Here is a 15,577-nt window from a genome sequence, read left to right as displayed (position 1 = left end):
AGTGCGTGAGAGCAAGCGGGAGAACAAACTGGCTGTTTACTTGCCAAATAGCCTAATCTACTCAACTTTATATACCATCTAGGGATGCGTATATTCAACATTTCAGTTGTGTGAGCACAATAAGCATTTGTGAAGATTAGATTTTAGCAAGCATAACATTTTGAGTGCATAATAAACATTTATAATTTATAAAGTGCCCAGTGACTAATTAATAACGCTTCACATTATGATTCCTCTTGGATCATTCAGGATCCGGCACATTGAGGCGGCTCGGGCTAGAGCCGCACATCACAAGAGCCGTGACCTGCTGCTCCGGCTAAGCTAGGGATCATCGTGAACAGATGTTCCGTTCAAAATACCATGAATTGGGAGTTTTTCTGAAATGTTCCGTATTGACACACGCTGGCCTTGTGGTAGCTAAAGCTATCCACTGTCACAGCAGCGTTTGAAATGAGCCATTCTCTCTCCTGTTTGGGTTTTAAGTTTACAGCAGCTAGCCGCCGGCTAACCCCGCTCACCAAAAGTGAAACGAGAGCTGGAGCTTCATGATCCGAAGGGTTTGGAGTTTATCTTAAGTTTAACGCAAAATAAAGAAGGTAAGCTGAGCTAAAATACAGCAGTGTTAGCACACAGGCAGCAGCTGTTAAGTTTGTCTTTCTTGTTACTAAAAGCTGCTTCCTTGTGTTAACTTCGCTTGATCAGATGTTATTACTCAACATAAACAAGAGTAATAACTTGGAAAGTCTTTATAATTTAAAACCTTATGTTTTCAATTGGGGGTTAATGGTGTGATAAATATTTAGATGTCCTAAGACGTAAAATCTTATTTAAAATCGCTTTTGTTGACATGTTATTTTTTGAAAAGGTGGTTCCCAAAGTTAGGGTCAATATCTGACTAAAGGTCACTACTGAATGTCAGATTTCAGGAAATGCCAGAATTTTATTTTCACAAATAGAAGTGATATTCTGGTTGTTAAATCTTTTTGGTGAATATTAATGCTTTATAATCCAATAAAAATTAGTTGGGTGGAAAACTGCTGTTATTTCTTGGGAGAGTGCACAAAAAAATCCTGAGACAATGTTAAAAGTTTAATTTTGTTTTTTCAGAACAACTACATTCCTGTAGTTGTGCAAATGTTTTACAGATGAGTGAAAAGAATGCTGACAGCAAAGGTAGCTGAGTCAGTGCAGCAGGGTGTGTTTTAAAAGTGTATTACCATCTGAATATTAACAACATATCAGTGTTGAACCATGCTGTAGGTCAGGATTCTTTGTTCCAGGCCCCGGGGCCCCAGCGTCCTGACCTCGTTAACAGGTATCTGCAGCGTTTGATAGCAGGAGACGATGCAACCATGCAGGCTGGAGCAGAAAGCATCTAAAACATGAAGGACTGCTACGTATCCTGCTAATTAAAGCCTTAAACGTATCATCTTAAACATGGAGTGGTCTTTAGGGATTTCTCGATCCCGTATTAATATCGGATATCTGTCCGAGAATAACCAAAAAAACTGATATCGAATTTTATCTGCCGGCTTCGAAAATCTCCAATATTTTCTTGCTCATAGAAAAGATCTGCTTCTTTTAAAAGTTTCTGTTATTGATTGGTTAGTTTAACATGGGTCAGTTGTTTTCATACCATTTATTGTTGACTGAAAATAAGGAATAAAAGCCGGTATGATTTGTGCCAATATCGTATCGGGTCAATGTCGGTAGGGTATCGGAAATGAAAACGTTACACCAGGACATCCTGATACTTAATGGTCTGATACAACTAAATATATTCCCCTAAAAACACAGGTTAAATAGGAATAATTATTGTTTGCTCACCTGTTCTACCTTTCATTATGTTTTGATTTTATTATTTTGTCTTAAGGTGTCTCCAGATTGATAAAGCAGCACTATGGTTGCTTCCTGAGCTCCCAACCCTTCGTCATGGACTCCTAGAACCCCTGGTTGTTTGGGACTGGAGGCTACCACCCAGCCTACCTAACCCCAGCCTCCCCCCCAAAGCAGATGGGGAATTGTTGTTGTGAAGCTGAAAGTCCCTGTGGCAGCATTGAGGAACGAAGTGTTTTGCTGAAAGATGACTCAAAGACATCATGCGCTGGTGAGAGGGTAGCGGTTGGCGCTTGTGGTCCTGAAGACAACAATGACATGAGGTGAGATTTTGTAAATCTGCTTGGAAAATTTACGTTTTTTTAGGTTTTTTTTGTGTTAATCTTCTTAGTTCTGTTTGGTTTCTTCAATCTCATGTTTAAATAAAATTTCTGAGCCTTTTACCTTCTAGGATCAGAAAGAATGAAAATTAATTATTAAGATTGGATCAACTGCAAGGAGAGAAAAATGCTAAATTCCCCCTGTGGTTTATGTGGGACGTGATGCATCAACAAATAACTTTTAATCATGTTAGAGGACGCATAGGGACAGGGGGGAACTTCCACCCGTCCTTTTAGGGGTTGTCAACTAGAAACAGTCGAGTCATTTCACTCGCTTTTGAGAAATGTCAAGATACAATCATTAAAAAGTGGTTGTTGTGATCAAAGGTTTCCTGCTTCCTCTACACCTCCAGTTTAGGGAGAATCCTCAAACGTTGTTTTTTTTTTTTTCCCTCATGTATCTTATTTATTTGTGCTTTTGTGAAGATTTCAGAGGTGCTTTTGTTGTTGTTAACCCGTGGCTTTGCTCATTCTGTGTTATGTCTCTCAGTCAGTCTACTGCTGAAGAAGCCAAGGAGGTGAAGGAGGAGCAGCAGAGGTGTCAGAACAAAGAAAGAGAACCCAGGAACACTCAGGGAAATGGACATTTACAAAAGGGAGACATTCAGGAGGTGTCAGCTCCTCCAAACAAAGAAAGAGGCAGCAGAAAAGAAGATGACGAGAAGGAAGATGCTCCTTCGGAGCGATGCACTTTAAACCAGCCACAGGTGGACGTGTCCTCCCTTGACGAACAGGAAGGTTTGGCCACAAACGGAGAGCCAAACACAGAGAACGTAGATCAAACTGCTGTACAGGAAGACGTCTCACCGCCGCCTGAATCTTCCCGCCCAGAAAACCTTCCCAGTCCTGAGACAAACCCTCTGGCGGAGGAGGACAAAACGGACGGCGGTTCTCACGCTGATTCTGGAGAGGATGCTATCGGTGCCGAGGCCAAACCGTCAGAGCAGTTCACACGGAGTAATGAAGCGCTATCAGAGCCAAGCACTCAGGCGGCGTCCATCTCTGCGGTCAGCCAGGACACAAACACAGAGGCTCCCAGCTGGTAAGTAAACATGGGGGTATTTCAGGAGGAAGTGGAAATATTCAGCATTGGTTGTGTTTAAAAGCCTTCATTCAGGTTTAAATCAGTGGCCAGATCGGACTTCTGCTGTTCCTTCAAAAAGTATTAACACCTGTAGAACCTTTGGCAAAATGTTTTTTGAATTCAAAATGTTTAATAAACTAAAAGAAATTTGTACATGATTGTGAAGTGAAAGGGAAAAAAACTCCTGAGCTCTGATCTGCCTTTCTTATGCAAACAGTCTCTGAAAGGTTCAGCGTGCCTTCCTAATCTGACCCAATGACTCTGATACCCCAGAATAAAGTCCTGTTCAACCAGTCTGTCCTAGAAGTTGCCTCTTGATTAAATATTTTGTTACTTACTTTAATACATGTTAAAAAGAAAATCCAGCCTCCAGCTGCCCTTAGAGGTTCCTTAATTAGCTAATAGAGTCCAGCTGTTAATCATTAAACCTCAGTATAACTCCAGCTGTTCAGTGAAGGCCTCAGACCTTTAGTGAATAAGAAGCTTCAGGAGCAGCAGGGAATGTTATCAAAAGCAAACGTACGTTGGGAAAAAAAATCCTAATCTGAGTGAGAGCTTTTGATGAGTCATCTGAAAACAGGAAGTGTACGGTAAGGCTTCACAGTATATCCCAAACATGCCCTTATTCCAAATATCAAGCATCATATCGGTGTTTTCTATTAATCTGCAGCTGTAGTGGATGATGCAACTTTAACCTTAATAAACTAACGTGTCAGGCAGGGTATGCAGCTTTTACTAATGTGAAGGAGCTGCAGAGATCCTCAGCAGGAACCTGGTTCCGTTAGAAAGATTGTCAATGAGGAAGGCTTGTTTTTATTTTCTTTATTAGCAAAAAAGAAAAAAAATATCTAAAGTTAGCACCACAAGCCATGGCAGTGGCACAGCAAACATGGGTGACTGTGATCTGGTAGCGTCAAACTGAAACTTTAGTTTGTTGACTTGATGCAAACAGCTGCATATTGAGAAAAAGTACATTACTCCCTGCATCAGTGTGTCGCAGTGAGCTTCACTCAGATAGTTTTGATTTATGCTCATTTTTCAGTGTGGTCTGCGCTACATGCAGGGGATCTAGATACGGCCGAGGCGGAGAGAAGTGGGGGCGAGTTTGTCCGACAACGGAGGGACATGAGGTTGAAAAAGAGCGGAGATCCAGGTGGAAAAAGGGTCCCAGCGTTCTCGCACACCTCGCTCTTCTAGCTGGTCTAACTTTACGAGTCGTTTTCCGCAATTTCGGTCATAGAAACAAAACATCTTGGCCTCCTGTCTGCGGCACTGTTTGCGCCTACCTACAATTTGGGAGAGGAGCAGAGGCGTATCTGAGGAGGTGGCGGCAAGGTCTTTTTGTTCATTGCGGCACCTACGCAGACGACCTAGTTTCGAAGTATAAATCAGCCTTAAGGGTCTTGCTCAGAGAGCCAGAGTGGCAGTCAGTGGGACGGGACCTAGAACAGAACCTCAGGATTCCAGGATTCCACGCTCTATGCCCTAACCACTAGGCCACCACTCCCTTTTATGCATGCAAGGTAATACTGGAAGAAAAGCCTTGGTTTTCCTCACACCTCATATAATCCTGTTCATAGATGATCTCCTTCCAGCTGGACTGAATTTAGCTCTTGATTCACATAATAAATCTGGAAACATTGCGGTCTTTAAATGTCCAAAGCTGGTGGAGATGAATAAACCAAGAGCTCTGCAGCTTATTTAAGAAGTTTTACTGCAAATTATTGTAATAACAATTACAAAACATGTATGACTTGCCTTCTTCACAATAATGTCTTCACAAAAATTCCCCAAATATAGATTCAAGTTTGTTTGGGCATCAGGTATAAATACTTGTCTGTTACTTTTCCATCAGTCAGATCAGCTGTACCTATCTGGTGTTTTTAAAAGTGATTGCAGCATTCTCAGAATCTGATCTGGTGGATTGATACAGCTTCCAGGAATCGGTGAACGCTAAAAAACTAGGAGTGTTTGGGAGATCAACAGAACGGCACCAGATCTACGACACTGGTTTGAATATTTTCAGTTTAATTTGGTTTAAATGCTCTAGTTACACCAGACGGAGCCTTGGCAGCTGCTAGCACTGTGAAATTCAGAGCGTGGGGAGACGAAAATGTTCTGGAAACGGACCCGGCTGTCCAATATCCTCGCTAAGCAGCACTTCTCAGCTATTAATGATTAGACTCTGATTTTAGGAGGTTTCTGTCTTTAAGATTTGTTTTTCTAACAACATAATTTAAGCAAAAGCTTTTTTAAAAATCAATAAAACTAAAAAGAATTTGAGGGCAAAACATCAATTAAGTCATCCAGGAGGGACTCTGAGTAGAGCCGCTGCTCCTCCACGTCGAGAGGAGCCAGTTGAGGTGGCTCTGGCATCTGGTTAGGATGGCTCCTGGGCGCCTCCCTGGTGAGGTGTTCCAGGCATGTCCCACCGAGGGGAGGCCCAGGACACGCTGGAGAGTTTCTCGGCTGGCCTGGGAACGCCTTGGGGTTCCTCCTGAGGGGCTGGAAGAAGTGGCTGGGGAGAGGGAAGTCTGGGCCTCCCTTCTTAAGCTGCTGCCCCCGCGACCCGACCCCGGATAAGTGAAGGAAGATGGATGGATGGATAGAACATCAATTAAGGATGAACTTTTTTAAAATTTGGCTTCACAATAAACTGCAGAATTTATTTGATCTCTTTTTTCTAAACATTTAAAAATGTACTAAATTTAATTGTGAGCCTCTTATTTAAGTTCCCAGTTTCTTTTTACTCAGGATGTAGACTGCTTTAGTTATTTAGTTTATTTCTCAAACGCCCATCATGCAAACATTTAGACAGTCGACGATCTTCAAGGCTCTTAAGTTTGCAGGTTCCAGAGGACGGTGCAGAAGCTTTATCTTCCTGTTCCTTATGTTTTAAAAACCTCACCTATGTGCTGAAAATTCAAAGGGAGCTACTGTGAGAACACAAAACATTTTTCTTTTTATTAAATCAACTGAAGGGACATTAAATTTAGAATAATAAAAATGCATACTTCAGAACAGTATAAACGCTGGTGGACTATGTCCGTTTATTTACAGTTATTGTATGTTTGCCAAACCTTTTATTGCACAATATTTGCCTTTGCTATCCCAAGTTCACGACTGCTTTAATGATTAATGTCCTCAATCATATCTATAAGTAGATTAAGTTTGCTTGACATTTAATCAAATGCGTTTTGCGCAGTTTGCTGAAATGTTTGTCTTTCTGCGTGCAGCTCTGTGGAAGGTTCTGTGGAGACAAAGAGCCATGTTATCTCTGAGCCTCTCTCTCCTGGATCGGAGCCCACAGATCTCAACCACGCTCAGGAGAAACCGGGCTCTGTCGCCTCGGAGCCCACATCTGCTACAGAGGCCAAGGACAGGTCAGCAGGTTCATGCTCTGTTGAATGAAAACCTGTTAACAGATGTTCTCTTTTTGTTTGTTATTATGGCCACTAGGGGGAGCAATAAACACTTAGACAGCCAAAAATCATTTTTCTGCAGCATTTACAGGAAAACTGCATACATTTAAATGCAGTAGAGCTTCGCCATCATCTCTCTGCATCTGTTTTAAGTGTTTATCACACAGGCGGTAAAACAGAGATTCTCTCTGCAGCTTAAAGTCGGATCTAGAAGACAAGAAAGATCCTGAGGGTTCAGGTTCTGCGGAGGAGAATGTGGAGGAAGCTGGAGAGGATGTTTGTGACGAAGGGAAGAAGGATGAAGAGGATGGAAAGAGGCCGGAGAAAGTTACTCTCACCGGGGAGACGGAGGCTGCTCGAGATGAGAAACAGTTGGAGATCCAGGAGCAGCTTGGAGAAGATGAGCCTTCGTCCTTAAAGTCAGATGTTGAAATGCCTGCAGACGAGGAAGCTGGTCAGGATGACAGGTCTGTGCAGATTCTATTCACACACATTTTAGCTCTGAACTGGATCCTGTATTGAGGGTTTTGTTCAAAGGTGGTTTAAAACACTGGAGGCAACAGTTTTTTTTTGTAAAAATATTCAGACTGACCTGTTCAACAGTTTATGTCCAGGTTGGAACTTTATTGGTCCGACTTTAATCTCGGTTTATTTTAACCATGCTTGGACTAAAACGGCTCATTATAAGGGGCGTTGGATTGATTAATCTTTATCTCATTTCAGCATTAAACTGTTGGAGTAATTAATGCAAAATAAAGTGTTGGATAATTGTAAAGTGGAAAGAAAATAATGGAGTTAACACATTTATATCCAGCTGCCCAGGGTCAATATTTAGTGGTTAAAACTGAAGTCAGCTGTTTCTATATAGCTGTTTTCTCTAACAGGTTTTCACACATATAAGCTCCATTTACACTTATTGTCTGAAAACCGATTTGTGCCGATCTTGGATGGGTTAACCGTGCCGAGCTTGGTACCTTATGACCGTTTACACATCACGCTAGCACGATTCCTCACTTCCTAGTGATGATCTACGGTACTGCTGCTCTCTAGAGGTAAACAAGCAAACCAACATGTCGGCGCCTGTAACATTCAGGAAGCTATGTTTTGTTATTATTGTGATATTTCGTTGTTTGTGGAGAATCGGGCAAAGAAGGCATCCTTTGGGGAATTTACTTGACAGAGTCTGCTTTTGGGAAGTGGATACAACAAACGATAGTCCAGTCAGGGCTTACAGACACAGGAAACAGCGACAGACGTTGAGGTTCATCACACTGCTAAGCAGAATCATGTGGCATGGTAGGGAAGCTAGTATTTTTATGAATATCTGAAATGTCATGATTACAGGGGCTGACTGTAAGGAGATGACACAGTCTGCTCATGAACTCTTTGTTATTTGAGAACTGAGCCAGAACTGAACTTCGCCGAGACCTACTGATGAACTAGTAGCATGTTAGCACGGCTTGGTTGTGTCTGGTTCAGTTTAGCGTTCCATTTACACTCAACAGTGATCTTGGCACGGTTTCAAAAGAGTAGTGTAAATGGGGCTATAGACTCTAATTCTTACCTCTTCTCCATCTCTGAACAGTAGGTTTGCCACAGATTATGCCACCTTTTGGATGTGGACTTTGACTAGGCCATTCTAGCTCTGGGTGTGCTCATAAAGTCAATGTCCTGCCCCAGCCTTTTGCAGCCTCTTACAGGATTTCTCCTCAAACTCTCCCCACAATTAGCTCGGTCTGTCTTATTGTCAAAAATTATCACCACGACATGATGCTGCCTCCACCTTGGTTCATCCAAGGCGTTGACATGCTCAGGGGGGATGTTCACTGTTGGATGACCAGAGCACCGTCTCTAGCATGCTGGTATTGCTCTGTAAACCAAACTTCTTATGGTTTTTAACAAAAAAACAAAAAAAACTTTAGTACATTTGAGATGTGTAGATTGCAGAAAAACAAGCTGTGCTTTTCAGATTCTCCCACCTGGCCTGTGGATTTCTCCACTGGCCTCTCTGTTGCTTTCCCTGCCTGCCCTCCCACTTAAACATGTTAGGTAGCTTTAGCAGTTACTCCACTTGTTGCTTTATAATCGTTTCATTTTCAGACGACACACTGAACATTGCTCTGTTAAATTTTCTTCATTTTCTCTGATCTTTATGGTTCTGTTTGTTCACTAATATTCTCTAACAAACCTCTGAGGGATGTTGGTTACAGATTAGGAGTATTGGAGCAAAGAAGGCTGAATATAGATTCACTCCACACTTTTCAGATCTTTTCCCGTAAATGATGTTGAAAACCACACTTTATTTCCCTTACTCTACACAGTTATTCACCACTTTGTGATGCTTTGTCATGGAAAACACCCAGTAATATAAAAAGAAGTTGCCTGTTGGAATATGAGAAAATCTGGAAAAGTTTAGAGACAAAGTTTAAAATTAGTGAGGCAGGAAGGAAGCTTTTGCAAACGTGTTGAAATGTTGTTCCTCTACTGAGAAACAGCTGAAAAGCACATAAACTAATACATTAAGATGAGCTAGTTTAAATAGGATTTTTTCCTTGTTTTGTAGTTTTAGATATTTCGTTTTCTCCAGACTTCCTTCCTAAAGGGGTCGGACATGGGTGGTTATTTTGGTGCTGTTCTATTTTTAGCTTTTAGTTAATACTCTGTGTACTCTACAGCAGCAGGTGCAGAGATAAAACCTTCTGATCTATTCTATGGCTGGAAACATGCGATCAATTTGGCCTTCATTCCCCATAAATATGACTAAATCTGTTTCCCTTCAGTGACATAGACTTGTACCGAGGAGAAGAGGAGCTGTCTGCATCACCAAGTCATAAACTGCAACCAGCATCTGAGTTAAAAAGTAAATGTTCTCAGCTTACGCTTTCTATTTAGGTCCTACAGTTGATGCTGAAATGTCTAAATAACATCAACAATCCTCCTCCCAGTTCCGAAGGTGCAGGATAGCTGCAGTTTGTCTCCGGCTGTGGATATCCTGTCTTACAGTGAGAGGGAGTGGAGAGGAAAAACTGCCAAGAGTGCTCTCATCAGAAAGGTTGGTGCCTTTTGAAGAACTGCTTCAGCTTCTAGACGTGTGGTTTTGTCTGCACATCTGAGGGGCTTCCTGTGGTTTTGCTGCAGGGGTACGAAGAGATGTCTGCAAAGTTCAGCCACCTGAGGAGAGTCAGGGGGGACAACTACTGCGCCCTCAGAGCCACCCTGTTCCAGGTGTTGTCCCAGAGCGACCAGGTGCCTCAGTGGCTGCAGGAGGACACCGTTTTAATGGTAAATATTTACAGTTATTGAGATTTAGCTCTCTCTACGTTCTCATATAGAACTTCTGTAGACCTCCTTTGTATTTGGTAATATTTCAGTTGTATGGCTTGCATCAAGTATATTTATTTGTATCCTTTTGCAAGCTGATCACACTAATCACTTTGTACAACTATGGCTGTTTACATTGAATGTCCAGTCCAGGGATGGATCCAGAGAACGTTACAATGTGAAAGTTAACACCTTCATTTTCTGTGTCGTTCTTTTTCTAGTTTTTAAACTAGGCCAAACAATATTAGGCTGTTCCAGCGAATGTTTTGGGGGCAGTATTGCTCTAGTATTGCACCGATGTAGAATAAAAAAGAAAAGCCTGCAGAAGAAAGTTTGTCTCATTAAGTTCTGGTTCCTTTTTGCTTTTCTAATGTAGTTCTGAACCTCATCATTCCTCCATGAGATATTTTCATACTGTTTTGTCTTGTATATTCAAACTCCTGATTTCGATTTACTCTTCTTCCACTTGTATATCTCTCTGCAAGGGAATCAGTCCCGATGTACTGTAACCTGTCATTTATAACCATGCCAGTGGATCCAGGGTCAGTGATGGGCTCACATTGGTGCGATTTGCACCAGAATCCGAACTCCTGCATTGCTAGAAGCATTTCACAGGTTTCCTGTATAAACAGCCTAAACATCATCAGGGGTTGGCGTTAAGGATTTTTAACACTTGCCCTTTGGGCAAGTGACTTTCACATTTCATTTGCCCAGAAACAATTTTTACTTGCCCAGTATAATGTTTGATAAATATAGTTCCTAATATTCATTTTTGTATATATATCAATGAAACATGTTTTTTTTTTAAATGTTTTTTGTAATTCAGTATTGTTTAAGTTTACAGGTTCCTGGTGTGTATATGCATGCGTCAGATAATGAACTCAAGCCTACATTACCGAGTTAACATGCTTTTCAATCCTTCTTGCACATTCTTTTCAAACTAAACTTTGCTTTAAACTGTGTGCTTGGAAAAATATAAATCGTAATGTTAAAAATCTATAAAAAACTTGACAGGTTGAAAACTTAAGATAAATCACAAGACAGAATTCAATGTCACAAATGAAAAACTTTTATTTTAGAGTCACGGTATGTTTATACAAGATGATACTATTAATATAATGTGACTTTTCTAGAGAATCATTATACAGAGTTATTTTATACAGGGTTTCCACAGTCTTACATCATTTCAGAATTCCCTGACTTTTAACTGACTCAGGATTAGTTTTCCCTGACAAAATAAATGCAGCCATTTGTCGTTTTGGTAACTATATCAAAAGTACCGCTAGGTGGACAAAAATCACGGCATCTGGCAGAAAATCACCCGGCTTTTTCAAATCATGCGAGAATGTGCACAAAACAACAAAAATGGCGCCGGCAACGCTTCTGGGTCGTTTTCATCGAATGTCGGTGATTTTAAAGTAATTTTGAGTGATAAATAATTTTTTTTTGCACTCTCCCAACAATAAAAACTACTTGCCCCGGGAGATCGGGCGATGGTAAACATCGAGCCCTGATCATGCTGTATTGCTTCAAGTTTTGCACAGTTTGGAAGCTCCAAACCCGAACCTCTCTGCTGATGTTATGAGGTGTAATTTCACAGCGGTCCAAATCAGGATCCTTTCCTTATCATATATATTGTATAGTGCACCCTTCCCTTCTGCTCAGCATGATGCTGCCACCTCCATATGTCACAGTTTGGATGGTTTCTCAGGCATTCAAGCTTCCCCCATTTTCCTCCAAATGTAACAACAAACCTTAAGGCCACTTTACCAAGAAAAAAAAAAGAAGGTTATATTTGACTAGTTGTCCCCTAGAAGTGATAGCCTCTTCCTCACTGATTATTGTTCAGCCCATGTCTGTACAGAGCTCACCCTAACCCGTCCATATGGCTTCAGGCTTGTTAAAGCCAGCAGCTGGTTCTAAGTGCTGCTTAAGCACGTTTAAGGGAATGGCTTTGAAAAAGGTTTGTTGAAAAATAAGGAGTGACGGGTTGTACTGCAAAGGTTCTGCTTGGTGCTTGGAGTTGGTGCTGAATGCAGCCCCCTGTTTAGCTGTTCGTAGCTGGCATTTGGTTTTCTTGGCTTCAAAGCTAAAAGTTTTATAAAACGACGCGCCCTGAGGCACTGAAGGTTGAAATGTTTTAATGTTTTGTTTACAGCTGCCAAAACAACTGGAGGCTCAGGACGGGCTTATAAGCCAGTGGCGATTTCCAGGACATCACGTGAACGAAGATGGCGTGGAAAATCCAATCGAGCGGCTGAAGGGCTACATGGAGCTGCTCCGACAAAAGGTACAGATTCCATATCAGCTCAGAGAGAAACCCCAGTACAGCAGCGCATCAATGACTCTCCACAGAGCGGTAGCTGGATCGCTACCATGTGTGAAAGGAAGGCTGCTGCTTAAAGGTGAAAAATGAACACAGCAGTGCTTCAGTAAATGAAAGGCTGTTGATTGAAGCTAAAGGACGCGCCGTTTATATAAAGCCATGCAGCGAAGCGTTCAGTTCTTAACCAGATCTAAGATATTACAGCAGTTACATCAGTAATTGATGATAGATGGGAGCAGAGATTTGGAGCTTATTGCTTTCCTAGAACTAAAGAAACTGCATATTGAAGAGGAATATTTCCTTAGCAATTTTTCATGGTGTCTCAGTTGCATATAAAAGCAAAATATTGCGGGTTCCTTAGGGAGCAGTGAGATGTACACAGTGTCTCATTCAGGGACCTACAGTCATAGCCTGAGTTTTGTTCACTTCTCTAATTTGTGTCCAGTGGAAGGCGGCGGCAGACTGTCCCGGCGCCGCGGCGCGGCAGCAGCTCTGTGAGCGTTTGTTCCAGGGCGAAGAGGAGGAGCTCGGGATGCTTGAGGCGCTGAAGCTGCTGATGCTGGGCAGGGCGTCTGAGCTGCACGGCCGCATGCAGGTGGGGGAAGACGTCCCTCTCTTCTGCTGGCTGCTGTTTGCTCGGGACTCGTCAGACTGTCCGCGTTCCTTCCTGTCCAACCACCTCAGCTATGTGGGCCTCAGCGCCGGGCTGGAGCAGGTAGAACACATCGACAAACTCTTTGTTTTCTCTGTATTTTATTCTTCTTCTGCGTTTTTCAGCAATACGCAAACAACCCTGGTACTTTTTCCCAGCTTTTGAATACATTTGAATAAAACCAGAGCTACGAATAAAAGCAGCAGGGTTGTTTGTCAGAACAGGAGGAGTATTTTTATAAACTGATCAGTAAAACATGCCAGCGCTTGAGCTAGAGCTGGCCTTATAGAGGATATAATTATTTGCAATACATTAATGAAAGCCTTTGCAGGTACGCTCTCCTCAATGACACTCCACCCACTAATTATTGTGTGTTTGGGCAGCTGATTAAACATGCTGCTGTTTGATTCTTTTTTTTTTGTGCTTTTGGAGCTGTGCAATTATCTTTGTTTTTTTGTGCAGGTGGAGATGTTCCTACTGGGATACGCCCTGCAGCACACCATTCAGGTTTACAGACTCTACAAAGCCAACACGGAGGAGTTCGTCACCTTCTACCCAGACGACCACAGGGATGACTGGCCCTCCGTGTGCCTCGTCACGGAGGACGACCGCCACTACAACGTGCCGGTGGTAGAAGCTGCTGATCCCTGCCAGGAGCTCCCCTCCAGCTGATTAGCCCTGCGGGGGAAAAGCCTATGCTGTACAAACGCCCCTCAGGTCGAACAGAGTGACACGTTTATGCCAACTACAGGGAACATGCTGGGATATATGCTTCTAGAGGTCACACCTGGAAAAAATCACAGATTCTCCACCTAAGGGAGAGGAGATCTCCATGTTTGACATTTATAACAAAATCATTTAGGTTGCGTCACATTAGAGCACTTGTAGCATTCCTTTCTTTTTTGCCATAAGGTTGTTTTATTTTTACTGTGCCATAGTTATTTGTGCTTGTATTTTAGGTACTTCCCTAAAAACCCAGGGAAACAGAGTGAGGTTCATCTACAACAATAAAGTCTGAAGATTTTAGTTCTGCCATAAAGTAGATCAGAAGGACATGGATTAAAACCAGGATTATCAGTATTTGCTCCCATTTTTGTCTATCTTTACAGCACCTAGCTGAATCCTTTGTTAGGTTTTCTTTGCTTTGTTTTTTGCCTATAATCTGAGCCAACTGTCTCCTGACTCTAAAGCATATATCTCAAAATGTAACCCTGTCGTTTTAAAGATACGGTGACTCGAGACCCTGTACAAGATGTTTCTGTTTTTCCAAACACTTGTATGCACTGTACTGTAAGAGTTTTGTTTTTCTACCTTTGGTACGCGTACAAATCCAGTTTTCTAAGATCACTCCAGCTGAATCCAGATTGGGTGGTCAATTAAGGAAAGCAACGAAAGGCAAAAATACAGAATTTATAATGCTTGCACTGGATCTTTTTCTGTTAATTTATTGTTTTGATGTTGGGGGTGGGGGGAAAGAGGTACTTTAAATGAGTGTGAAAGTTTAATTTAAGACGGCTGAATTAGTCGATGACGGGTTTGCTGATGGACTTATTCCAGATGATGATGAGAAGACTCGGAGGATTAATGGCAGCTTCTGTGTCAGAGGCGTGATTTGTAACTGTCGTATGTTCTGTGCGTGTCAAACACAGTGACTAACATGTTGCCTTTAACCAAGCTGTTCAGAAAAGAGGGAACATACCAATGTTGCTGCAAAAAAAAAGACAAATAGCTGGTAAATGCTTCAACCACCAGCCACAGGTTGTAGGTTAAAAAAAAGAAACAAAAAGGCTCGCTTGGTTATCCATGTTGCCTTAGAAATGATGCACAATTTGAATGAATGTCAGTTTTTATCAGTATGGAAATAAATGGTACATTTTGGAAAAGTTTGAAGTTTTTTTGAAAAGCAATCATTACAAATAGTCAAACATTTAACATTCACAGGAAACTGACAGGTCATCATACTGTTCCATGTCATGTGACTTAAACCATCCTTAAAACTTTTTTCATTTTGCTTTGAAAAAAACTAGAGATTAAATTGAAAGAAGGTTGTGTACAATTTTCATTCCATTTCATTTGAAGAATTATTGTATCCCAATGATTAATTTAGGGCTGCAACTAACGATTATTTTGCAAATCAATAACCTGTCAAGTATTTTTCCGATTAAGTGATAAATAATCTGATAGCAAAGGGTTCCTGAAGGATTTTTTAATGAAATTAAACCAGGTGAAACTAAAACCTTTCCACTTTAGGAGTTCTGGATAGAGAATATTAACAGACGGGTTGATTACTAAACGATTATTTTAATAATCAATGCATCGCGATCAGTCATAGTATCTATGGCTCTTTCCAGAAGTCTTTCTCCTGGATCGTTGTCTAAATGTCCTAAAAAAACTGAGCCAAAGTCTAGTTGACTTCCAATTTATGCGTGTTTGTGGTTTCCATAATCTAGATGACTGAGGATTTACACAGGCAACTATGTACAAGTTTAAACCTAAGATTAGAAAACTGTCAGACATAATTGCTACTAAAAATACCTTCACAACTCATGACAACAA

General features: G+C 41.5%; 1 protein-coding gene across 1 annotated transcript; it reads left to right on the top strand.

Moving 5' to 3' along the window:
- Positions 1-297: 297 nt before the first annotated feature.
- Positions 298-14,884, top strand: otulin (OTU deubiquitinase with linear linkage specificity). Its single transcript, XM_015375697.1, has 11 exons — positions 298-596; positions 1,874-2,159; positions 2,707-3,258; positions 6,537-6,683; positions 6,917-7,189; positions 9,503-9,582; positions 9,668-9,774; positions 9,861-10,004; positions 12,202-12,333; positions 12,815-13,084; positions 13,484-14,884. Exons 2-11 carry the CDS (start codon positions 2,014-2,016, stop codon positions 13,691-13,693), a joined length of 2,061 nt encoding a protein of 686 aa, XP_015231183.1. The 5' UTR covers positions 298-596; positions 1,874-2,013; the 3' UTR covers positions 13,694-14,884.
- The last annotated feature ends 693 nt before the right edge of the window (positions 14,885-15,577 follow it).

This window comes from Cyprinodon variegatus, unplaced genomic scaffold (genome assembly GCF_000732505.1).
Source record: "Cyprinodon variegatus isolate N-32 unplaced genomic scaffold, C_variegatus-1.0 Scaffold123, whole genome shotgun sequence".
Taxonomy (NCBI): Eukaryota; Metazoa; Chordata; class Actinopteri; order Cyprinodontiformes; family Cyprinodontidae; genus Cyprinodon; species Cyprinodon variegatus.
Note: the sequence above shows the minus strand (reverse complement) of the source record. Positions and strands in the feature narration are given on the sequence as shown.